At 40.3% G+C, this 24,510-nt stretch overlaps 2 protein-coding genes across 4 annotated transcripts; one reads left to right on the top strand and one right to left on the bottom strand.

Annotated features, from left to right (window-relative positions):
- The first annotated feature begins 2,765 nt into the window (after positions 1–2,765).
- On the top strand, positions 2,766–12,525 carry epoa (erythropoietin a). Of its 3 annotated transcripts, none has more exons than XM_085143317.1 (5): positions 2,766–2,864; positions 7,375–7,505; positions 7,626–7,712; positions 7,898–8,062; positions 10,977–12,525. In XM_085143317.1, the coding sequence occupies exons 1-5, from the start codon at positions 2,786–2,788 to the stop codon at positions 11,127–11,129; spliced, it is 615 nt and encodes a 204-aa protein (XP_084999443.1). In that variant the 5' UTR covers positions 2,766–2,785; the 3' UTR covers positions 11,130–12,525. The 3 variants fall into 3 exon arrangements, with proteins under 3 accessions (XP_084999443.1, XP_084999452.1, XP_084999461.1); XM_085143326.1 differs by lacking the exon at positions 2,766–2,864 and adding an exon at positions 2,926–3,293 and having other exon boundaries at positions 7,372–7,505; XM_085143335.1 differs by lacking the exon at positions 2,766–2,864 and adding an exon at positions 2,927–3,293.
- A 55-nt stretch (positions 12,526–12,580) lies between these two features.
- Positions 12,581–16,087, bottom strand: pop7 (POP7 homolog, ribonuclease P/MRP subunit). Its single transcript, XM_085143349.1, has 2 exons — positions 15,965–16,087; positions 12,581–13,632 (listed from the first exon to the last, which is right to left on the bottom strand). The coding sequence occupies exon 2, from the start codon at positions 13,573–13,575 to the stop codon at positions 13,120–13,122; it is 456 nt and encodes a 151-aa protein (XP_084999475.1). The 5' UTR covers positions 13,576–13,632; positions 15,965–16,087; the 3' UTR covers positions 12,581–13,119.
- Between the last annotated feature and the right edge of the window lie 8,423 nt (positions 16,088–24,510).

Raw genomic sequence — 24,510 nt, 5'->3', positions numbered from 1 at the left:
GTGAGTGGGCGTTAAGGCGTCTGGGGACGCCCACTCTCATCCTGGGCCATCTGACCTCAGGAAATCGCATGATAAGGTGGGGTCAGGTTTCACAATGAGCTCACCCGAAACCCTGGATGATTGTGACCCACACCCGTTTTCACACCTTGGCTCATGTGATTAGAGGACCATCAGGGGGTCCTTTTGTCCCTCTTTGGGGGAAAACTCCCACTGGGTTTAAATCTGGGACTCTCCGCCATTTGACCTTAGAACTGAAGAAGCCTCTCGGATGAGAGGTGAAACGTCTTCAAGCAACTTAAAGAAGTCCAGACGCTTTTCTTTGAAAGCTCCTTTGACCACTCTCAGCATAGCTATCAGCCATCTCCGAGATACAAGATAAATAGCAGCATCGTGAAAAGTAGAGATAACAAGGTTGAAATAGGCACATTTATGGAAACAGTAGGAAAGACTTGGTTGTGCCCCACTTGAAAGTTTCAGTGGTTTCCTCATTTGGACAGGAGGGTACATGTCAGAAGGTGAAAGCTGTGGAATGCTGACAGGGGAAGGTCAGTCTTTCCACTCACCATGTCTCTGCAGGCTTCCATGTGCTCTCCCAAGCCATATGCTTTGATTACAGGCAGAGCCAGAGAGAGTGACAAAGTGACTGCAATGTGTGACGTATTAGACACATGCTATAGGAGGAGCTGTTGAATACGAAGAATTACCATGTTGAGGAGAGTGAAAACTGCCTGATGAAGTCACTGTTATCTTTTGCATAAAGGAAAAGAAAAATGTCCTCCCACTGAGCCATGGTGCTTCCAGTTTTCCTATACAGCAAGCACCAGAACTGTGAAAATCTAAACGAAAGGAGTATTCTTCAGAAGCATTTACTTTCCGTGAAGACATGCTGAAATTCATAGTGAGAGATGAGGGACACCTAGACCACATCTGGAATACTATTATAAAGTTCATTTGGTGATGGCTGTCTTAAAGATCTACATTCATATCCACAGAACACTACTATTAAACAGTCTGACACAATGCCAAAACTGACTTTCTATGTTTTTTTGTTTTTTTTAAATCTCTATAATGAATAAAATCCTTCTAAATGTGTTTTGTTTCATGCTTCTTCATGCTATGGTAACTTCTTGGATAAATAATGCATAATATTTGAGTCAAACTGACCCCCAAATATAAATGATGGCAACAGAATTGTAGATAACAGGGAGATTAACAAATGTAACAAAAAATGTCACATTTTTAAACCAACTGACCATGAGTGAAAAAAGTGATTGTCCCCCTTGATTAACCATTAATTAACAGTACTCCAGAAAACCAAAATGAGAGCCATCATCCACAAAAGGTTAAAACACAGAACAGCGGTGAAACTTCCCAGCGTACCAAAAATACTTCAAGAGTGCATCGATGACACATCCCGGACATCACAAAAGAACCCAGACCAACGTCTAAAGAACTACAGGCCTCACTTGCCTCAGTTAAGTTCAGTATCGATGATTCAACAACAAGAACGCCACTGGGCAAAAATGTCATCCATCTGAGAATTTCAAGGGAAAATCACTGCTAACCAAAAAGAACACAAATTTGATTCATTTCCCCTCCTCACTTAGATATGTTTAAAGTGTTGCAAAAATGTATTTGATGTGTTCTGGTTTTATTGGTCTATGGTTGCTAAGGAAGGTACGGTAGCTCAGAGACGGGGCGATAAAATGGCTAGTGCAGTGATATTTGAAATGCTACATATTTTCTGTAATAACTTAAGAAACAGCAATTACCTATCCAGGTTGCACCTTGCTTCTCAGTTTGGATAGGCTAGAGGATAAGGTAGATGGAATTTAAAAAAAAGAAGAAGAAAAAAGCCTATCACTTTTTCTTCCGGAGAGAAGAAATGTTAAAAAAGGGGGGAAAGGCACAAAACAGAGACAGGATGTCACTTCAGACAGGAAATACAATCCGTGGCTAGAAGATGGGATGAGAAGAGCAGAGGAATATCAAGAAACGGGAAAGTGAAACCAAATATCCTTTATTACAGAGCAATTGAAAATAACAAAGCCACAAAATAGATTAATAATATATTTCTACATAAAATATAAACACAAACACTATTCTCTTGAGATCTAAATGTTAAATAAACTATTTGCCTTCTTTGTTCAAAGTTTGTCTTTGATAAATATTTAACAGCCCATTTTACACATGACCCAATTTACCTGATCACAGGCTGGTGGGCACAGAGTGTCTATGTGAGAAAAAAATCTATTAACATAGAACAAAAGAGAAGTTGTTTAAGAAAACGTAACTTTTGGGGGGTTAAAAAGAAGCTGCTAATGTATGTAGACTTTCCAAAACACCGTCCCTCTTTACCAAACTCCACCTCAAAACAAATACGCTTTTTTTTAATGAAAAACGGCATATAAAACAAAGAAAGAGAAAACAAACGAAAGCATTTCTGAAGTTTTCTTTAGTAGACGAACCTCATTGTCATTTTATAATAAATATATTCTAATTAGCGTTTCTGAAAGCACCCAGACAATGAATGGGAAGTGTCTGCGCGGCTTTTTTTGAGGCATTATTTACTTTTTGTTATCTAAACACCGATGGTGCTATTATTTGCATAACGATGAAAGAAAACATTTTGCCTTAAGGGAGGAGCGGCTTATATTGTCATCAGTAAAACAATGCAACTATATTTTCAAAGTCATCAATAAAAAAAATCAAACGGCATCACTTTTTAGAAACACCTACCGGATAAGTGCACAAGAGATCCACAAAAGAGCTTCGTTTCCAATTAATGGGCAATAGACGGACCTATGGGCCAAACCGCGAGGACCCTGTGAGGGGCTATGCGGATGCCGCTATGGAGTTTCCCAGTGAGTTATGGGCATGCCTTCATGTTTTTTTCTCTGTACTCTGGCTTTACTAGTTACTCTATTTTCACTCTTTACGCAATGAGTCACTGCATGGTGGGTTGATGTTTAATGTCACCGCGGTACGTAGAAAGGCGCGTAGTCGTTCTTGCGGGCTATCACGTTATCACTATATCCTTGGGGGAGGTAAATAAAAGGTTTTGCCAAAGCACAGCGGTGATGCAAAGTTGGAAGGTGACTGCACGGACCTATTTTTTTACACGGACCTGCACGCTGGTCGGGATTCGCGCAGAGACCAGCGCACTTGGTGGCGTATTGGATCTGTTGGACGGAACCTGAACCTCAGTTTTGCCTGCGCATGTGTTTAGTTGTTTCACGATGTGTTTTAAAGATGCTGCACCTGTTTGCGAATGTTGCAGAAAACAGGTAGAGGTAAGAGCGCATGTGAGATTTCTATTTTGGTGCCTTGCTTGGTGTGCATGACCTGTGTGCCACAGCGGTCTCTGTGCTGGGCATTTTTGAACACGCTCATCACGCTGATGACACATGGATGCTTGCATTTAGGCTTCTCGGTGTACAGCTTATCCTGTATGGAAGAATATTGGTTCTGGGGTTTGGGATTTAAGCATCTGGAGATAAGTTGCTACTTTTCTCGCTTTTCCCAAAGTACTGTGACAAACTACATGTGCTACAGGATTGCCATTTTTTTTTGTGTGTTAACCGCGCTTTAAGACTGTAAAACATCCAGAGGCTCTTGATTATTTAAGATACTAACATTTAAAAATGAAATAAAGCCAAAAAACTTGTATGTGGTGGAACAAATGTGTGATGGAGTGAATATGCATGTTTATGACAAAAAAAGTCTGCTGATGAAGCATGAGGTGCTGAGTATTGAGGACTTTTTTTGTCTCGTTCACTGGGGAAATCTATCTCCACTGCGTTTTTCTAGCGTGACACAGCATACTGGAAATTTTTCAAACATGCAAGCTGAATCTGTGCTTTCTCGCACAGTCATCGCATACTTAAGTCTGCAGTAAAGAGCAAAGGGTTATCAAAGGGCGACAGCTATAAGGGATTCCAACAGAACAGGAAATTATGTCAGACCTGTGTCATGTGATAGCTACCTATTTACAACTCTGCACTTTATCATGTGGAAGACCTGTTCAAAGTAGAAGTCTGCAAAGCATTCAGCAGCAACCATTCCACTGGCGATATGTGTTTTAAATAGGATCTCCTTATCAGCCCTGTGTGCCATCTAAAATGCTACGGTCTTTTTGCACGTGTTTGTGAGAGTTAGATAGAATAACGCATACCAAAAGTGCCAACTTTAAGTCAGCCGGTCACCTTTGCAAAGCATCTGTCACATACCTGGCCTGAAGTTTGCCATTATCCAAAGTACTGCCACTTGTGGACTGCTGATTTCAATTTAAAATAGCAACATGGTTTTGGCAGCCATTGGCAGACGAAGCTGTTAACTTCCAGTCTGGCCGCAGTCCTGGGCCGCAAATTCCACCATCGTGGTGAGAAAGTCGAGAGTGGATGCATGTGCGTACACTTTTTAGATTGATGAATTCTCACGTAGGCAGTGGTGGAGTTGAAAAGTTCGCTGATAACCCTCAAGCTGAGTCACACACACTAACAAATGCCAGATCGGATGGAAGAAAAAAAAAGAAGCAGAGACCAGTTTGCCTCTCAAACTTGCATATGTTATTTTATCAAAGAGTGCACTGGTAACTATATGTTGTTATTTCTCAAATAACAATTAAACATTCTGTCACTGAGGGTGAAAAAGCCCAGATTCTAGTTATATAGAAGCAGATGTGCCACTGACAATCCTCATGTCGCTGCCAACGAGGAAAACAGGAGGCGTAGAGGTGAACCGGATGGGGCTGTTGACCTCTTCTTGATGTTTTCTCTTGCGTTATCACTTTCAAAAGACTTCATCTACTATTGGAAACCATCTCAATTTGTTGTAGTTATTAGGAGGTCTGAGAACTTAATGTGACCTGTATCAGCCCCATCTGCCTGGGAAAATCATTTGTATTTTCTGTCATGCTTTTGCGTCACACAGCCAGGCTGCTGTGAAAGAGCGCATTCAACATGTGGCACAGAGGAACAAGGCTGATGCCCACATGACCCTCAAGATTTCCAAGTGTATCGTTAGAGTTCAGAATGTGGTTTGATTTCTATTAATGTGACAAGTTTCTTTTATGCTCATGGGAAAAAGTTAGAAACACAGCTGACTAATGTCCCAGCTGTGGAAATACCCTGTTACAGCAAGGATTAAACAAGGTCATTCCTGCACTGTCATGGTATCTGCAGGTTTCTGTTCATAATGCAGCAGATCACATGGTTTCATTTGCTGAATCATGCTGTCGTGACACAGCTTAAACAGTAATGCATCACATACTAAGACTGAGCAGCTCAGTCAGTAGCAATGCATCAAAGTTAGGTACACTATTCCTAGAAAGGCTTTTGTTGGCTAACTGATACAGTCCTGTGGTCTCACATGTTCTGGCACTGTACACAGGTCACAGGACAGCAGGGGTCTGAATTAAGTGTGACAACAAATAAATAGATTGTTTTGTGTTCTTCAGCATTCGAGTGCAGTTTCCTTTAGCTGATGTCTCTTCTGTAGTTGTGTATTTAAAATAGTTGCCACAATTTTATCACTTGGTAGAATTACTTTTTCTGAAGGATCCCTGGCTATGCGGCTATACCACACGTTCTCACTCCCAAAGCGTAACATTTTACGCTAGGTGACAAATCGTCAACATATTACGTTTTCGGCTACCCACCACGTTCCTGAATGACGACCTCGGAAAAATGAGGAAATATGAGAACCGTATGGACTCAATCTACACATGTTCGCTCTTTTTCTTCAAATCGCTTAGAAACACGCTATTTAACATAATTAAAGTCTTGGTTAAAGTCAGGAAAAAGGTTATGGTTAGGGCTAGGGATAAGGTTAGGTTTAGGGCTGGAATACAGGGCTGGAACGTCTATTACCGCAGGAGCGTCATTGCACTGGATTTCGGCCATAACCCGCCGCGTACCATAAGAACGCCGAAGGTCTCCTTTCGCGTTCCTCAGGAACGCCGCGGGACGTCACAAAACGTCGGCATGTTACGCCTTGGGAGTGAGAACGGGCTCGGCTATAAGTACGAAAATTCCCAGAGGGGTAATAAGTGAGAAAAAAAAAAAAAATCTGGATGGATCCACTGAGATGATCTGACCTGGTTCTGTTAGCCAGTGGTGGATATGTTGCTTGCATAGTTTAGGTCCACTTGTTTCCTCAGCAGATCTCTGTAAATCATCTGCTGTGGCCTTTGTAGGCACCAGCTCTTAACCCAGTCGAACACCAATGGTAGAGTTTGGGCTGGCGTGCTAGACCGCGCTCAAACATCAAATGAGACAATATCGTTTGGTGGATCAATGTTCCATCCTTCCAGTAGAGTTACAGATAGTTGAAGTACCAATACCAAGGAGCACTGAGGTACAGTATCTTACTAAGATACTTTATTTTTTCTTATAATTTGTTTTCAGAATGATGGACCTGACCTGGGCAGAAGTGTTATTTTAAGACTATGTAGAACATTTGCTCTGCTTGCTTCTTTGTAAAGTTTCCCAGCCATTGGCATCAGAGCCTGTACCTCTTGGTTTGTCTGGTTACGTTAGGCTGCTCTATGAACTAGATTACTTTATATTTTGTATCGGTCTGGATTTAGGTTTCTATCTGTTTGCTCATGCTGGTTAGATGGATGCACAAAAACGTCAAGAGGCTCATCTTCTCTATGTTCCCCTAAATAAAATGGGTTTTTTTTACGTGAAGCATGTCATGAAAGAATGGTCAAAGTTGACCTACAAACAAGCAGAGAAGTAAAACAAATGGAAAATTACCTCACAGCTCTTTACCTGAGGGGTGACCTGCAGAGTCTGCATGAGAAAGACATTTTAAAATGTTAGTGAAACAATGAACCATGCTTAACTGTTGATGTGCATATCACTTGCACATTGTGGTGTCACACACAAAAGTTTAGATTATGCTTATATTTGACTATGTTTATCCCTTATATGTCTGAAGTCCTCCTGAGTGCCATGATTATAATATGGCTGTTATGTCTTAAACTAAACTTATATTATTCAGTATTCCCACACTTTCTCTCACAGCTGTTGCCCTCTTACAAATGCAAATTATTCACCAAGCCATGCTGTTAATTTGAAGATGTATATATGGATGGTAGAGAAAAATCTGATATGATTTCAGCATAAAAATTATGTAAATGCTTAACTGCAACATGCAATAAAGACAGATTTATCATTAGAAACACAGTGGATGGTTTGAAAACTAAGTTACGTTTCTTTTGTTAATGAAAAAGGTAAAAGGTGTTTTCAGCTCAGAAGAAACTCAGTGTCACAGTTTCAGTGCTGGTACTGGACATGTGAAGTGGTATCGAACCATCGGCAGACTTTGATGAAATGTGTTTGTGTGTCCGTTGTGTGTGTTAAGCAGGACTGCTTGCCTTGCTGTTGTTAGTGTTGGACTGGACCCAGCCAGGCTTGTCATCCCCACTGAGGCCAATTTGTGACCTGAGGGTCCTGAACCATTTCATACAGGAAGCACGAGACGCAGAAGGTGCTATGGTGAGAGGAAAATGTATGCATGCATTAAAACCTGAGAGCAGCTGAAGGTTGCTTTATGTTGTCCTCTAAAGACCCTTTGCCTGCTGAAGTCGTCAATACTCTCTCTCTCTGTTTTTGCAGAAGTCATGTAGAGAAGGCTGTGGCCTGTCCCAGTCTGTCACCGTCCCCCAGACTACAGTAGACTTTGATGTATGGGAGAAGAAAAATGTAAGTAATCACTGATGACAGCTGGATGTTAAGCAGCAGATTTAGATCACCTATCAAATTCAGCCGACCTGTGGGCAAAGCTGTAGTACCTGTTCATTGCTAATCTGACCATTATTACTGGCTTCGTTTGTTCTAGTATAGGGACGGTCTGTAAATCCTGCCCTCTGTTTATTGCTTTTTGCAAGGCACTGGAGCAAGCCCAGGAGGTGCAGACTGGCTTATGGTTGTTACAACAGTCCCTCAACACGCTACAGACGTCGGTCACCAACACAGCAATGCACAGTCACATAGACAACACCATCAGAAACCTGCTCAGCATCAACGCTGTGCTGCGTAGTCTCAACATCCAGGTGAGTTGGAGAAGCTTCCCAGGTAGTAATTCAGGAATAACAGGTCAGCAGCTGCCCAGCAAACATCACTGTGTTGTCACTGTGTACACGGGCAAATGGTCATGGTCAGGTGCCAAAATGTGCAATATTTGGTTCACAGCCAAAGGGGATCTTGCTTTGATATCTGATTGTTGTCCATTTAGACCCTCTTTAATGAGCAGTATAAGCTGTGGTAGTGGGTTTTGAAAGCAGTCAGCTAATTTAGTCGGGTCAGGCATGTGCAGAGGTGCAGTGCTATTTGTTTTAGTAGTGGAGCACATCAGTCAGGCACTTTTGAGTTATCTGCTTCTAAAGCTCTAAGTTTTTGACCATTATTCAACTATAACTAAGCAAATGGGATCAAACTGACTTTAAAAATATATAAAGTCTTCTGTCTAACCATGCTTATCACTCCGTACTTGTCGCTCACTGCTCTCTCCTCCCTGGACACATCTACTCTCTCTTTTCACATTACTTCCTGTGGGATAGATGTCCATGCACTCCCTAACTATGATGCCATCTCTCTCCCTCTCCTATTCTCTGGTGAATTTTGAATTCTACTGCATGCATTTACAAAGATAATATCAGAGTTAGAGAACTGCAGCAGTTTGACACTTCAGTAGTGTATATTCAATTCAGCGCCAAATCACAACAACAGTTGCTTTATATTGCAAGGTAGACCCTACAATAATACATACAGAGAAAACCCCAACAATCATATGTGCCTACTATGAGCAAGCACTTTGGCGACAATGGGAGGAAAAAATTCCCTTTTAACAGGAAGAAACCTCCGGCAAAACCAGGCTCAGGGAGGGGCGGGGCCATCTGCTGGGTGGGAGAAGGAAAACAGGATAAAGACATGCTGTGGAAGAGAGACGGAGATTAATAACAAGTGTGATTCAACAGAGAGGTCTATTAACACGTGTGAGAAAGGTGACTGGAAAGGAAAAACTCAATGCATCATGGGAATCCTCCAGCAGCCTACGTCTATTGCAGCATAACTAAGGGAGGATTCAGGGTCACCTGGTCCAGCCCTAACTATATGCTTTAGCAAAAAGGAAAGTTTTAAGCCTAATCTTAAAAGTAGAGATAGTGTCTGTCTCCTGAATCCAAACTGGAAGCTGGTTCCACAGAAGAGGGGCCTGAAAACTGAAGGCTCTGCCTCCCATTCTACTTTTAAATACTCTAGGAACAACAAGTAGGCCTGCAGAGCGAGAGCGAAGTGCTCCAATAGGGTGATATGGTACTACAAGGTCAATAGTATATTACAGATTTGAGAGCAGAAGAAAAAGAAACGGATATTAAATGATTTGTGGTTTGCACAGACAGTCTGCACCAACGAAAAACATCTTTGGGTGCTTTAAAAGCTACTTTTGGAATTTCCCTCTCAGAACACAAACATAACAGTTTAACACTAAATTTAACATTAAAAAAAAAGCACGCGTTGTTGGGTTGCCACAGTTAATGTGATTTGTGTTCAATGAACGAGTGAGTAACTGGTACTCTGGGAGATGGCTCCAGCTGTAAGTGCAGTGCCAAAACTTTGTCCTGTCACTTCCCCGTGTTCTCACACTGCACGTTTAGAGCCAAGTCCCTTCCTGCTCTTCACTTATGATGTTAATATGTAAATGAAACCAAGCAGAATAGACTGAGCTGAACTTTCAGGCTTTTAGTTGCATTTCTACCTTAATATTGATACACAATTAAAATATTTATAGAAGTGTGCACACAGCTGTTAATGGGACTTTGTTAGTGTGTCACTATTAGTGTTTGAATCTTAAACTACGTAATACTACATTTATTTATTACAGCCTGCAGCAAAAAAAAGGGCATAGTTGCACAATAGTACCTGGCATAGTAACGTTATCTTCATTGATCGTCACACAGACACACTGGGATCCGACAGTAAATGTTTTCTGTTCTACACATTGCACAAATCAGCTGTTTACACACAGATTTCAGGTTTATACAGTTTGATAGTTTCTAATAATGCAGCTCTCCCGTGCTCCACCACACACAGTCCCCAGCAATGTCAGAAAAGTTAGCCCTCATATCATAAACATTCAGCCTCCTTTCATTAATGTCAAGTGCTACACTGTTTCCATAGAGAAACTGATGTGTAAAACCTGAGCCTCCACAATATTACTGTTACTAGGACAGCACTTGACCCTCATTGCGTGTGCTAATTTTGGAGCCACTAATTTGTGCAGCTCTTAGTAGTTGAATATTGAAACAGACTGCATCTTTATATATAAATTAGTGCACCGTGAGTCCTTCCACTCCTATGGTTCATTTTTGCGAATGCTCTTTGCTAAACAGGATTTTTGATGTGCAAAGAAGTTTTTGCACCTGTGCAGATGTTAGTAAATCTAGCCCTAAATACCACGATCACAACTTTGACCACACATTTTTTGTTGTTGTCTGTCTTAATAACTGTGATAACCAATCGAGCCAGCTGTGAATATTGGCTCAAATTTTGTCATTTGGGGGAAAAAGCGGTGAAGCATCAGTACAGTGTGTTCCAGCACATCCACGCCTCTGGACATGTGATAGGCAAGATTAGGAAAAGGCATTGCAGAAGAGTGATGCATGTTTTATTCTTATCATTGCTACTTTGCATAAACCGTATAAAAAAAATAATATTACTGTTAAAAAATCTGGCACTGGAAAATGTGGGGAAAGGTATGTACTTGATGATTAGAGCCAGTGTATTTGTTTCTAAGATGGTCTCACTTACTGCATTTAAGTTAAATAGAGACTCTTTCTTTGGCAACAGACAAACGGAGCACAGTCACAGACATTCAGGTCCAAACTGTCCTGAAAGACAAACTCCTGTCGTAAGAACAGCGCGTCATGCCTCAGGGGTCACATCGTGTTTCTTTGCATTCTCTTTCAGGAATTTACACCACCAGCAAATGCAACAGACCTTGAGGGAACATGGAGGGTGTCCTTAGCAACAGATCTGCTTCAGGTCTACGTCAACTTCCTGCGAGGCAAAGTGCACCTTCTTCTTTCGAGTGCACAGGCATGCAAGCCAGATGTCAGCTGATCGACCGATCGCCCCATCCCGGGCGAAGAAATTTGTGTTTCCAAAGGCAAGAGGAGAAATGTGACACTGGTTAACCTGCACGCTGCTGGAAGCGGTGTGGAATGAGAAAGACGCAGCAGTCGTCGCATGCAGAGGAAGAGCTGAAAGGATAGGACTGTCTCAGCAACGCTTTGGATGGACAGGAGATGAACGCACCTTGGAAAGTAGATGTGACTCATGGACACTGTGACAAAGACCAAAGTGATGCTTTTGGGAAGCACTGCTCCAATAGCTGTTTTACTGGCACTCTCTTGCACTTTGTGTGTGAATGTACTTCAGTGTGGGTGAGCTAAGACTGAACGTTTCAGTGTCGTCCGTGTGCGTCTGTTTTCAGCGAGTCTGACCCTTACACTTATTTCTTTAGAGGGAAACACCCAGTTAATACTGACTACACCTGGGCATCAATTTCACTGCTGGAGGCAGAAACTAACGTGGCCTCACTCATGGTTTCCACATTTTTCAACTTTGCCTCACAGAAACAGTCTCTCAGAATTTTTTTCAGTGAATATTTTAATATATTTTTAAGTTGAGTAATTACTATTTATACAAATTTTTCTACTTTAAGCTCAATCTTTGACGTAGTGTCAGGTCTAACATGCTGGTTGGGCTCTTTGTCATGTTTTGTTGTGTAACACTGAACACATTTGCTGCTCTTTCTTCTTTTGTTTTTTGATGATTGTGTGTACCTGATTGGCTGTCTGACACTGCATGTCCTTTCCAAATAACAAAGGCTTACATAGCTGATGTTCAGTTCCAGTGAGTTTGGGGGTGTGAGAGGTCAGTGAGGAAGGTTACATGAGAACTGTGAAGCTGCTACGTCATTGTCCATGTTGTTGTTTTTGCCTGACTACACTCAACCAGTCTCTACACGCTGATAGCCAGACTGTCTGGAAAAACTTACAATTTACATCCTGTGGGGCTGTAATCGCAAATAGTTTTCCAGAGGCTGACGCGACAGTCTTCTCCCTCCCTCTATTGTTCGTCATCAAACCTCAGCCAGGCAATCAGTGAGCCCTGGGAACTCGAGGCTTTCTGTAAAATGGATGCTCAACTGTTTCAGATTAGTTAAGTGTTCTTCCTTGTTTTTTCCCTTATTTTTATATCTTGTCGTGCAAGTGCAAGATGTTTTTAAGGATGTTTGTATGTGTTTTCTTTCCTGTTTTGTGTTGTTTTGTCCCATCACTGTATGATTCCCTATTTAAATACGAAATGTTGTTCTCGGATAAAGAAAGGATGGATGGAAACACAACAAAGGGGAAGTTTGTGCATCTCATTCATTATTTTTGCCTTTTTCCCCCCTCTCGATGGGGTGAACAAGCACGTGCCGAGTACAAGCTGCCACAGCAGAATTTACTGGTTCCACATACAAATTTTCCAGTCACGAATACAGAAATAATAGTTAAAGAAAGATACACTCTGGCAAGTTTTTATTTTTACCCAGATTTCAAACAATCCAGCATTCATTATATATATTTTGAGCAGCAGTTCAGAGACACAAATCACATTTAAACAGAGTCTACGTCTCAGTGACCCTCAGCTGAACTCACACTGTAAACAATTTGACAAAACACTGTTGTGATGGAGCTACAGAAGTTAGTCTGCAGAGTAACAACTTCCTGGCATGTTTATTGTAGCTGCTACTGCCACCTAGTGGAGATTTACAACAATAACACCTGTTTGCTGCTTTCTTATCGGCATCTTTAAAACCTGAACACACAAACATTAAACACATAAAAAAAAAAGTTGGCACAGCCACATATGTATAAATTATAGTGCACACTAGTGTTGCTCCAAAGCATGCAGACTGAAAAATGCATACAACACAAGAATAGCAAAGGTGGCTCTCCACATAAACTCAGTGTTTTGTGATTTACTGGTTAACAAAGGAACAAACAGGGCCTGAGGGCTAATGGAGAATCTCAGGCTGATCCACAGGAAACCTCCTGATTGGTCACTGAGCGTCAGGATAGAACACCTTTATGTGAATGGCTGAATTGTTGCGTGTACGCGTCATCGGCTCTCCGGCCTCGTCCGGATCTTCAGGCTCCAGGTCGTCCACAAGCTCCACTGTGGAGGTGTTGGCTGCCAGCTGTAGCGCCCCCTGACTGCTGGCCTGCAGCTGAAGGGCAATGTTAATAGCCCGGTTGATGGCCAGGCCCAAGCCGTGAACACAGATCTCTCTGTGACCCCCACCTTCCAGAAGCTTCTGACAGCGCGCCAGCTGAGCCCGGAAGTCCGTCTTCATGTTGACGTAGACGTCGTTGCGTCTTTTTGGGAGCTTCCGGGGAAGACGCTTCCTTAGAGTGTACTCCACTGGATCCATCTCTACAGCAGGTGAGCTGGAGTCTGTGTGTGCAGGGCCCGTTTGAGGGATGGAGGACATACTGGGGTTGCGTGGCTCCGTCATGTTTAGATTTGTACCAGGGGATCAAGTTGGGGTATCAGGTGGGGCCACACGAAGAAGCTAAGGAAAGACAACAGAAGGTGGTGTAACATGGTCAGATTATCCTCAGGATACCTTTAATCGGATAAAATATTTGGGATGTATCTAGCAAAAAAAAAAAAAATACAAAGCAGGTATGGACAAACATTTTTTTAAATCAAGATCGAAATTTAGGAAACACAAATTAAGCTACTGGAAACACTGCCACTTCTTGTTGCCCCTGAGATAAGGGAAACTCACTGTTTCACCTCCAACAGCATAAACACAGGGTCAGTTGCTGGGTTAAAAGAGTACCTAATCTGCTCTCTCTGACTCCTTCCCTCCTGCTGAAGGATCTATTAAATAAGGTTCCAACGATTTAAACTGCCCAAGCTTACATCTTTATAAATACTTAAGTCCAACCACAGAGGATTGTGTATAGCAAGGTTGCATTTATTAAGCGTTGACAGTACAGCAACCAAGAGGTCATGCGGAATTTATTCTTATCTCAGAATAAAATCTAAAGGACCTCATATCTGTCCAGAGCATTGAACAATAACTTGTAGTAATCAGTCATTTTAACATGAGATGATATTTTGTACAAGATGAGCATTTCTAAAATATATGATTGTACAGTTAAATTAATTACAGATTTTAAAATGGGATTAAATATACACTACTGGTTTTGGATCACCCCAATTTTTCCAGTTATTTATTGCAATTCAAGTTGTTCAAGTCCAATGAATAGCTTGAAATGGTACAAATGTAAGTGGTGAGCTGCCAGAGGTTAAAAAAAGTAGGGTTACACAAAACTGAAAAATAATTTACATTTCAGAATTATACAAAAAGGTCTTTTTCAGAGAACACAAAATGCATTAACAATTGATCAAGCCTTGAAAGCTGGTGCTGCTAATTCCTACTGGGGTTCCAGCTTTTCTGGATTACTTACAACCCCGTGTGTCTGCATAAAAGCAGTGTTGGAACACACTTGTGAGCATCAGTTGAACAGTATTGCACTGCAGAAAGTAGTGTGTTGCTACAAAAATGGTGGGGAAAAAGGCAATTAACAATACAAAAGAGACAGACCATCATAACACTTCAAAATGTAGGTCTTCCCTACAGAGAAACTGCAGAGAAAGTCAAGTTGTCAGTGAGTACAGCTTCCTTCACTATCAACAGACACTCAGAAATAAGTTCAAGTTATGCCAGAACTACCTCAGGAAAAAAGACCAAGATGGTAACCCTGAAAACATGAGTCTCCAGATTTAAAAGATGAACTGGACAAAAGAGTGAAAGCAAAGCAACCTACAAGTGCCACACATTTATGGGAACTTCTGCAACAGATATGGAAAGAACCTTCTGAAGAATATTTTATTTCTATTGTAGAAAGAATGCCACGGGTGAGTTCAGCTGTTATTTGAGTCAAAAGTGGCTACTTTGAAAAGTAAGAAGTTTAGAATACATTTTGGTCTATAAATTGACTCCATGATTATTATTATTATTTTTTTTAACTCCAATTACTTATTTGTACTATGCTTTCATTTCAGAGTGCTGTGAGACATTAAACTGCATAACTTTCAATAAAAAACTGGAACAACTGGGGTGTTCTAAAACATTTGAATGGTAGTGTAGTTTAAAGTGAATTTTTAGATGCAGAGCGCAGTAGTTATATATATATATATATATATATATATATATATATATAGAGAGAGAGAGAGAGAGAGAGAGAGAGTAGTTTTGTAGAGATTATCCACATATCTCTATAATCTAAACTGCACTACTGTAAATGCTGTATAGACAATCATTCTGTACAATACAATAATTATAATTCTATAAACGGTTAACTTGCATAGTTCATATCATATTTCTGTATAGCTTATATTTAATATTTCTGTATAGTTTTTTTTATATTTCATATTTCTGTATAGCTTCATATTTATATCCTGTTCATAGCCTGTACACTCACTACAGCCTGTACATACTTATAGTTATAGCTTATTCATAACATACCCTCATACTGTGTACATTGTAGCATACCCATAATAGACCCATATTTTTGTACCCTCATACCTATAACAGACCCTTTTCTGTAATATATCTATATTATTGCTAATATATATTTTGTAATATACCTATATTATGTCTAAAGCACTTTCTGGATGGATGCAAACCGCATTTCGTTGCCTTGTACTTGTGACATGTGCAACGACAGTAAAGCTGAATTCTATTCTAGCCTATGCAGACCTCTTGCATCGACTCGATAATATCACAGGAGGGCTAACCCTACACAGCAGTGCTACGACTCAGGTAAGCTAACCGTCTAATTTAGTATGAAGCGTCGAAACAGAGCAATTCCTCTGTAAAGAAAACTCACCTTCAAAGGACAACTTCAAATCAAAAAGTTTCTTTATATCATGGCCGAGAGCATGTACAGCGGTTTCTTCGTTAAATAACACCGGAAGTGTAGTCCCCATAACCCGGAAATAATACTGCCTCCTTGAGACTGTTTGAACCAATGACTGTAGAAAACTGTTTTCTACAGTCATTGGTTTGAAGCTGGAAAGACTAAAAAAACAAGTTAGGAAAATTGCTTTCGGAATATATTCTTGCTTCTATCAAACAAAGCTCTTAATTCACCTGATAAAAGACTCGGCAGTCGTAATAAAGCAGTTAATTTCAAGTTGTAGAGTCAAGCTGCTCTTCATATGTTTGGCCACCAGAGGGCACTAAATATGACTGTGTTGGCTTCGAGAAATGAACCATTTTTCTATACAAGCTTCAATCCTTTAGAAAGCTTCACTTTGCCTCCAGTAAAGATCTGCAACAGCGCAGAATAAACAGAAAGAGAAGACTGCGCTTTAGTAGTTTTTCATTGGTGTCAGTGGTCAGAGTCATCGGTGTACAGTCATTGGTGTAAACTAGTGATGTGACGTTCTGTATCGAGGCTTCGAAGCTTGTGTCGAGTAATTGAGGGGGCATTTCCGCGATGCGCGTATCGAGGCTTGCTTCATTTATGGGAGGAGCTGAAAATGATGACGTCCGAAGCCTCGCTGCCCGGCTGTACCACGTGACTGGTTCATGAAGTGGTTCGAACTTTGCCGCGAGCCATGACAGCGATATAAACTCCTCAGACTTCATTCAAAATGTGGGTGTTTGATGGAGAGTTGCGGTTAGTGAGAGTTTGGAGGTTTAGGAGAGTGAGGAGAGAAAGTCAGGAGAGAATGGAGCCAGCTAAGAAGAGGAGGATGTCCTCCCCTGTGTGGGAACATTGTGATTTTATTCCTCCCAACAAGGTATGTAAATTTCTACAGAAGATGTATTTTCATAATACTGATGGTGCCATAAAACTTATGTTAAACTGTCTGTACTTTTGTACAAGGTGAAGTGTTTGCTATGTGCCAGGGAGCTGGGATATAACAACAACACCTCATCCATGCTTAGGCACTACAGAGCTTTGCATGAGAATAAGGGGAACACCGATTGTGGAGCAAGACCAGGTGAGCCATCAAATGCCATGATAATATAGCATGCAGTAATGTTACTAAATGATATAACAATATTATACAACTGTAATAAGTTACGTGTGTGATATTTATATTTGTGCTTTGTTTTTGTTGTCTTTCCTCAGTAGAACAATCTCAAATACATAAAACCTGGTTAGCATGGTGATTGAGGACTCCCAGCCATTTAGCATTGTGGAGGACAAAGGATTTAAAAGATTTGTTAAATCATTAAATCCTAGCTATGTTCTCCCCACTAAAAAGGTCATAAAAGCAGTGAAAATTTAGCTTTTACAGAATAAAATGTGGGCAGTGTGTAGCTGTCCATACCTCAACGTTACAAAAGCACAACCACTGTCCACACCCCAACCACACCTCACCTCACAGTAAATGATCATTTCCATTTTAAGCATTTCCAAATAATCATTTCCCATACTGCCAGTATAAATATACACAGTATACTGCATCACTACAATATACATGTTTTACACACTCCTTTTGTTGTTGACATTTACAGGCTGTGTGCAAAAGGCCACACTCTTCAAATTCATGCCAACTAATATTTTTACATCCAGTAGGTGTCCTACTAGAGCAAATGAAGCTTCAAGACGCTTTGCGCTGGGGTGAACCAATTGGATGAAAAGCTTCAGTGCTTCATGAAGCTTCATCTGCCCATCACTAGTGTAAACTGTAGGGTAAGTGCAGTGGCTTGGTCATAAAACCGGAAGTGAAAGTGTTCATCAAACTGCGTAACAGGAGTGTTCTAGAAGGTGAGTGAAATGTGCTTCTGTGCTCTACAGTAACGGAAAAGTTTGCTTGTAAATCTACTGCATGAAGGAGAAAACAAGAGCCTGAAGGGGAGAAAAATACAAAGGTGGGTAGCTTTTTGATGTTGTTTTGTCTGGTATGTGTATATGGTATGTTGCATGACACGCATAGAGCTTTACTTGGGTTTCCATAGTTTCGTTTTTAGAGGTTTGATTGGGATTTTCCCCTGTGATCATACATCATTCTCTCACTGATGGATGTGTCGTCACAGTCTCATCGATTTATGGTATATTTCAGATTTCTGTCGGAGATACAAAATATTGGCGTATCTACACAATGGAAACCGTTCGGCACAAGAAAATAGAGTGATGCAGATGTGTAAGTCTCACCGGTTCGTGTACGAATATAATTAATTTGTAGTTGTTGATGCTGTATAATGAAAAATTGCATTTTTTTGTCTTACACCTAGATATGTGTTAGCACATGAAAATTCATTCTTTAAAGGCCGATTCCGAGTACACGATAAGGAAACTTCAAATCTGTTCACTGAAGCATCCGTTTTTTTTTACTCACAACAAGCGTGACACAACCTGGAAGCACACTTTTTAACTTTTTGAATAGTTTCTGCAGGAGAAAATATAAGAGGAACCACGTGTTTCTGTCACTTTTGCTCAACTAGGACTGCTGGAGTGCTATGAGGGTTCTCAATTAAGTGTATGTATATGTAAGGGATAAGTAATACGTTTTTTATGTAATTCAATAAAGATTATTTAACTTTAATAATCCTACGTTGGGTGAACATTATTAAAAAGAAAATAACTTTAAAAAATATTGCAGACCTGTTCCAGTCATGTCTAATGCTTTTGGAATCATGGGTAACAGGGATTCCAGGTCAGCCAATCAGTTCTTTTGGGTTACTTAAGAAATGTTTTGATACTTATGCATAGCAAAGATATATTGTTTTAAAGATTTTTTTTTAAAATAACGAATTACAAGAGGTTTACATGGTCTGCACATAATGTTTCAATTTATTCATGGACATATAAAAATTTATAGCAACACCTTTACAGAGCATCAAACCTTATTTCCCTCATTTGCTGTGTATTAAAAAATTTACTTATGGACAAAATTAGATCTGCTGGCTTGCAGGCCTTAGGCTTTCCACCCAAATGCAGGTGCTCACCCAAAAGGACTAGCATCTATGACTGACCCTCTATGATCACTGCCACTATGTATGCAATTTGTCACCAACAGACGAAAGATGCACTGAAAGCTTTAATTTCTTTGTAAATATTACCTTAGTGGATTGACATTAGCAGGGCTCTAGAGTGCGGCCAATTTGTGACCTAATTTCTCAATGGTGCGACTAAAAAAATCTTAGGTTGCACCAGTGCGACCAGCTGTTCGAGTAAAAAAAAAAAAAGTCTCTGCAACTCTGAAAGTCTCCGTATAGTCAACAACAGACACACTTTATGCCCATATTGTGGTCTAAACAAATCCGAGATAGTCAGGGGCGGGACCTCTCTGATTGGCCGTGGTCCAGATATTCCTGTAGTCCTTTGTGTGTACGTTTGAAAGTGCAGGTGGATAGAGGGAGGTGAGTAGCTTGAATAAAGCGATATTGATTCATAAAATCCCGAATCGACTTTTAATTATAAATGTATTTTGCCAGAAACACCAGGATCTCAGGTTAAAGCTCACAAATCTATTTCAACAACCACCAATCAGCTAAAACAGCAAATGAGAGCACGTAAACGGATTCTGCACAAAGACGTAAACACAAAGCGCGGACCCAATGTATCAGAATCAGCTTTTCTGTTTCTCGGCTTTCTCACCCGATGGCACGTACATAGACACACCGTCGGGGCTGAAAGCCGACGTTCCACTGATTCTGATGTGTTGGGTCCGCGCTTTGTTTTTATGTCTTTTTTGTGCTAGACTCTGAGCTGCAGGTTTTGTCTCTCTCCAACCAAAACGCACTGAACCAGCAGCAGAAGAAGATCCAAACTGCACTTCACATTTGATAAATGTCATCATTAATTCACTTTTACTTTTGCTGGTTTGCTTCCACCACGATAAAAATCACACTTCATCCACAGCTCTTTCTCTCGGTGTACTTCAAGAACAGTTTCCCATCCCAGATCTCTGTTTCCTTACTACCCACCTTGTTTACAGCGCTGTCGGCCTCTTTCTTTCTTTCTTTCTTTCTTTCTTTCTTTCTTTCTTTCTTTCTTTCTTTCTTTCTTTCTTTCTAACTTAACTTAAATGACCTCAGACAAAAAAGCCTCATTTCTGCTGTTCAAAGAAATTTAAACTTTTTAAAATTATGTGAAATTGCAAAACGCTTTGCTGTCTCTAATCAAACCTCTGTAACTTTGCTCTGCTTCACTTCAGCAGCATTAGGTAATGTTCATATGTTGATTCATGGTTTTCTTCAGTTTTTCTTCACTGCAGAATATTTTTAAGGTTATCTGCTATAAGAAGCCAGGCCAGGAAAATCTCCTTCATGTTTTTCTGTGTTTTATTCTCAGTTACTTTAACACAAAGACATCTTCTGTGGTGTTTACAACTCTGATAAAGTCTCACAAGTGTTAGTGCTGATAAATGATCAGAATTATAATATTTCTGACTGCCTGAGGCTAAATTGATTCGAATCGGACCTTGTGAATCGGAATCAAATGGATTATAGAAATCAGTGACGATACCCAGCTAGACCTGCACAATAAATCAAAAATTTCTTGTCATCGCGATATCAGCCTGTGCGATGGGCCCATCGCAAAACACGGCGTAAACTGCGATAATTGAGTGCCCTAAAATGTTTACACACGTGCTATAAAGAATTTACCAAACAAAGAAACCCCTTTACACATTTGACCAGTCGAATAGAGCCCTTCACAACATTAACCAATCAAATGGATTAGAGGCCCGCCTCCTACGTAGGTGGGGAGCGAACAACGTTGCAGCAACGAGCTACTATGAACTCGTGGCTAAAAAAAAATAGTACCTCGCTTATTGTACTATGTGTCTCCGAACACATCGGAGCACTTTTGCAAATATGTGATGTCTTGATAAACCGAGTAGATATTTGAAGTTTACGCAGCTACATTCTCGCCTGAAAATATCTTAATTTATTTTGTGACCCAGAAAGAGTAATAAGTAGGGATGCACCGATACCGATACGGGTATCAGGTATCGGGGCCGATACTGTAAAATGTGTGTGTACTCATACTCGTAAAAGTTAACCGATACCATGAACCGATACCAACTTATTTCATTAATCAGAGGGTGGCTTGTCATTTCTGTTGTAGTTTTTCAGATTGGCCACTAGGGGGACATCCCGCGCTAAACAGGCACAGGGTTAGGCGAGTGAGCCTGGTGGCTCCAGATAAAAAAGAGAAACTGGAGGCTGCTGTAGCTAGGTTAAACAAAATGTCAGCAGTGTGGACCGGAACAGCCAACTTTAACTCAGGTTTTGGAAAAGCGATGAAAAATGTCAAGAGAAAATCCACAGGCAGTTAAAATAACAGAGGCTCTGACTCATTTTATCGCTCTGGATGACCAGCCAATGCCGGTCATGGAAAGCATAGGATTGCACCGTCTTCTCAGCATACTCGAGCCGCGATATGAAATTGGACACTCTGCAATAATTTAAAAGTTCATTTTATTCTCAAACCTAATTTGTATTTATTTTATTCCAAACAGAAGTGTTTATTTATTATTCTGAAAGCTCGAGACAGTGCCCAATAGTTCAGTGATATTTTGTTAAATTACAATGTGGAGACTCCGCAATAATTTAACAGAAGTGCTTATTTTTCACTTGAAATTTTTTTTGTGGTCATTTTTATTAAGATTTTATTTTTTATCGGCAGAGAATAAAATAAAACCTGTCTTCTAATTCATTGTATTTGTGTGTGTGTGTGTGTGGTAGAAGTATCGGTTTTTGTACTCAGTATTGGCAAGTACTCAGATCCAAGTATTGGTATCGTATCAGTTTGAAAAAATTGGTATCGTTGCATCCCTAGTAATAAGAGTAACATTAAAACTAGGTAGCTGCCGCCATTGTTGGAAACTGGGCTGCGGTATGAATTCAGGGATATGGTGGGCCACGAAGGATGCACCCGACCCAAGTCTGCGCATGCGCAAATATATCGCCCATCGTCGATTATTGGACTTAAGATGGTCTGTTGGAAAATTTTTACATATCGCCCAACCCTAGTATGGGGAAACCCTAAAATCTGGTGTTGTGGTAACAGTGTGGGGAAACAAATCATTCAGAAATAAGTCGCAATTATTTCTATTGTGAGTGCCATGGCATGGCTACTTTCTACCCTCTACATAGTATAAAACTAGTAAAGACATCCGCTTAAATTTATATTGATGTCTGCTACTCTTAGTGTAATCTAACACTAACTGTGGGAATCACATATATTCTGCACCAGTCCGGCACAATGCATCTCTATAATCATCATCACAGTACTGCAAGCTAACCACTTTAGCCTGTACTGTCTGTTATTTAAATACAACTTTTGAATAACATAAAGTTACTTCAATTTGTTTTGCAGGACATTTTATGATACATAAAAAGCATAATTTCATCAGCATACATCATGTTTATATCCAGCATCTGTTAAAAAAATCTCTAAAATGAAATGGGGCATTACAGCTAAGCATTAAATTTCCATGTTGGCATGTGAGGTAAGCAACATACATATTGATACATCAGTAGGATTGTCTTTTATGTTATTTTATTGTTAAGTAAAATGCAGATGTCTGAAAATCATATTTAAGTCCAGTAATGAAGTATTTTTACTTCCCACTTCTGGACATGTTGTTTTTTCCTACTTTCATATTTTATACTTTATTTTATACTTTGTTCTAAAGGGTTCCATTTTATTTTGGAGGTAAACTACCTTTTTGGGTTGCATTGTACTTGATAAATTTTTAGTGTACAAGTTAAAGATAAAGGAACAAGCAGGTACTTCACTGAGCTGAATTATATTGTAGGCTTTCCTGCAAAGCAAAAAGAAAGAGAAAAGCCTTGATGTTCTTATATCTGGTGAAGTTATAAACATATTGATTTTTTTTGTAAAGCTTGAATTCTGTAAAATGCAATATAGTCCATGGAGTATACAGACTTAGACCTGTCTCTCATCACTTTCAGAGATGGAGCCTGAGTAATTTAGAACAACAGTTGGATGACAGTCTGCACCCACAATGGAGGTAAGATGATATGTTGTGCATCATTAAATAAGTGCATGTAAGATAATATGTGTAGGGTAATTGTATTTTGATGTATTTGATGTATTTTCTAAAATACAGCGGTCCCTCGTTTATCGCGGAAGCTACGTTTTATTTTTTACAATCATTATTGATGTTTTAAGGCTGTAAAACCCCTCACTGCACACTTTATACACTTTTCTCAGACAGGCATGAACAATTTCACACTTTTCTCTCCTGTTCAAACACCCTCAAAGTTCAAACCTTCGTAGAAAAATAAGTCAAGTATTATACAGGGTGGGCCATTTATATGGATACACTGTAATAACATGGGAATGGTTGGTGATATTAAAGTCCTGTTTGTGGCACATTAGTATATGTGAGGGGGCACACTCCTCAAGATGGGTGGTGACCATCGTGGCCATTTAGAAGTTGGCCGTCTTGGATACAACTTTTGTTTTTTCAATAGGAAGAGGGCCATGTGACACATCAAACTTATTGGTAATGTCACAAGAAAAACAATGGTGTGCTTGGTTTCAACCTAACTTTATTCTTTCATGAGTTATTTACAAGTTTCTGACCACTTATAAAATGTATTCAATGTGCTGCCCATTGTGTTGGATTGTCAATGCAACCCTCTTCTCCCACTCTTCACACACTGATAGCAACACCACAGGAGAAATGCCAGCACAGGCATCCAGTATCTGTAGTTTCAGGGGCTGCACATCTCGTATCTTCACACCATAGACAATTGCCTTCAGATGACCCCAAAGATAAAAGTTTGAGCGTGTCAGATCGGGAGACCTTGGAGGCCATTCAACCGGCCCATGACGACCAATCCACTTTCCAGGAAACTGTTCATCTAGGAATGCTTGGACCTGGCACCTATAATGTGGTGGTTCACCATCTTGCTGGAAAAACTCAGGGAACGTGCCAGCTTCAGTGCATAAAGAGGGAAACGCATCATCATGTAGCAATTTCAAATATCCAGTGGCCTTGAGGTTTCCATTGATGAAGAATGGACCCACTATCGTTGTACCCCATATACCACACCAAACCATCACTTTTGTTGTACCAACAGTCTTGGAGGGATCCATCCAATGTGGGTTAGTGTCAGACCAATAGCGATGGTTTTGTTTGTTACCTTCACCATTCACATAAAGTTTGCCTCATCACTGAACAAAATCTTCTGCATGAACTGAGGGTCCTGTTCCAATTTTTGTTTTGCCCATTCTGCAAATTCTGTGCGCCGATCTGGGTCATCCTCGTTGAGATGCTGCAGTAGCTGGAGTTTGTAAGGGTGCCATTTGTGAGTAGCTAATATCCGTCGAAGGGATGTTTGACTAATGCCACTCTCCAGTGACATGCGGCGAGTGCTACGCGTGGGATCTTGCTGAATGAAGCTAGGACAGCCACTGATGTTTCTTCATTAGTG

Source organism: Neolamprologus multifasciatus, chromosome 3 (genome assembly GCF_963576455.1).
Source record: "Neolamprologus multifasciatus chromosome 3, fNeoMul1.2, whole genome shotgun sequence".
Taxonomy (NCBI): Eukaryota; Metazoa; Chordata; class Actinopteri; order Cichliformes; family Cichlidae; genus Neolamprologus; species Neolamprologus multifasciatus.
The sequence above is the reverse complement of the archived record's forward strand: the minus strand, read 5'-3'. Positions and strand labels throughout refer to the sequence as shown.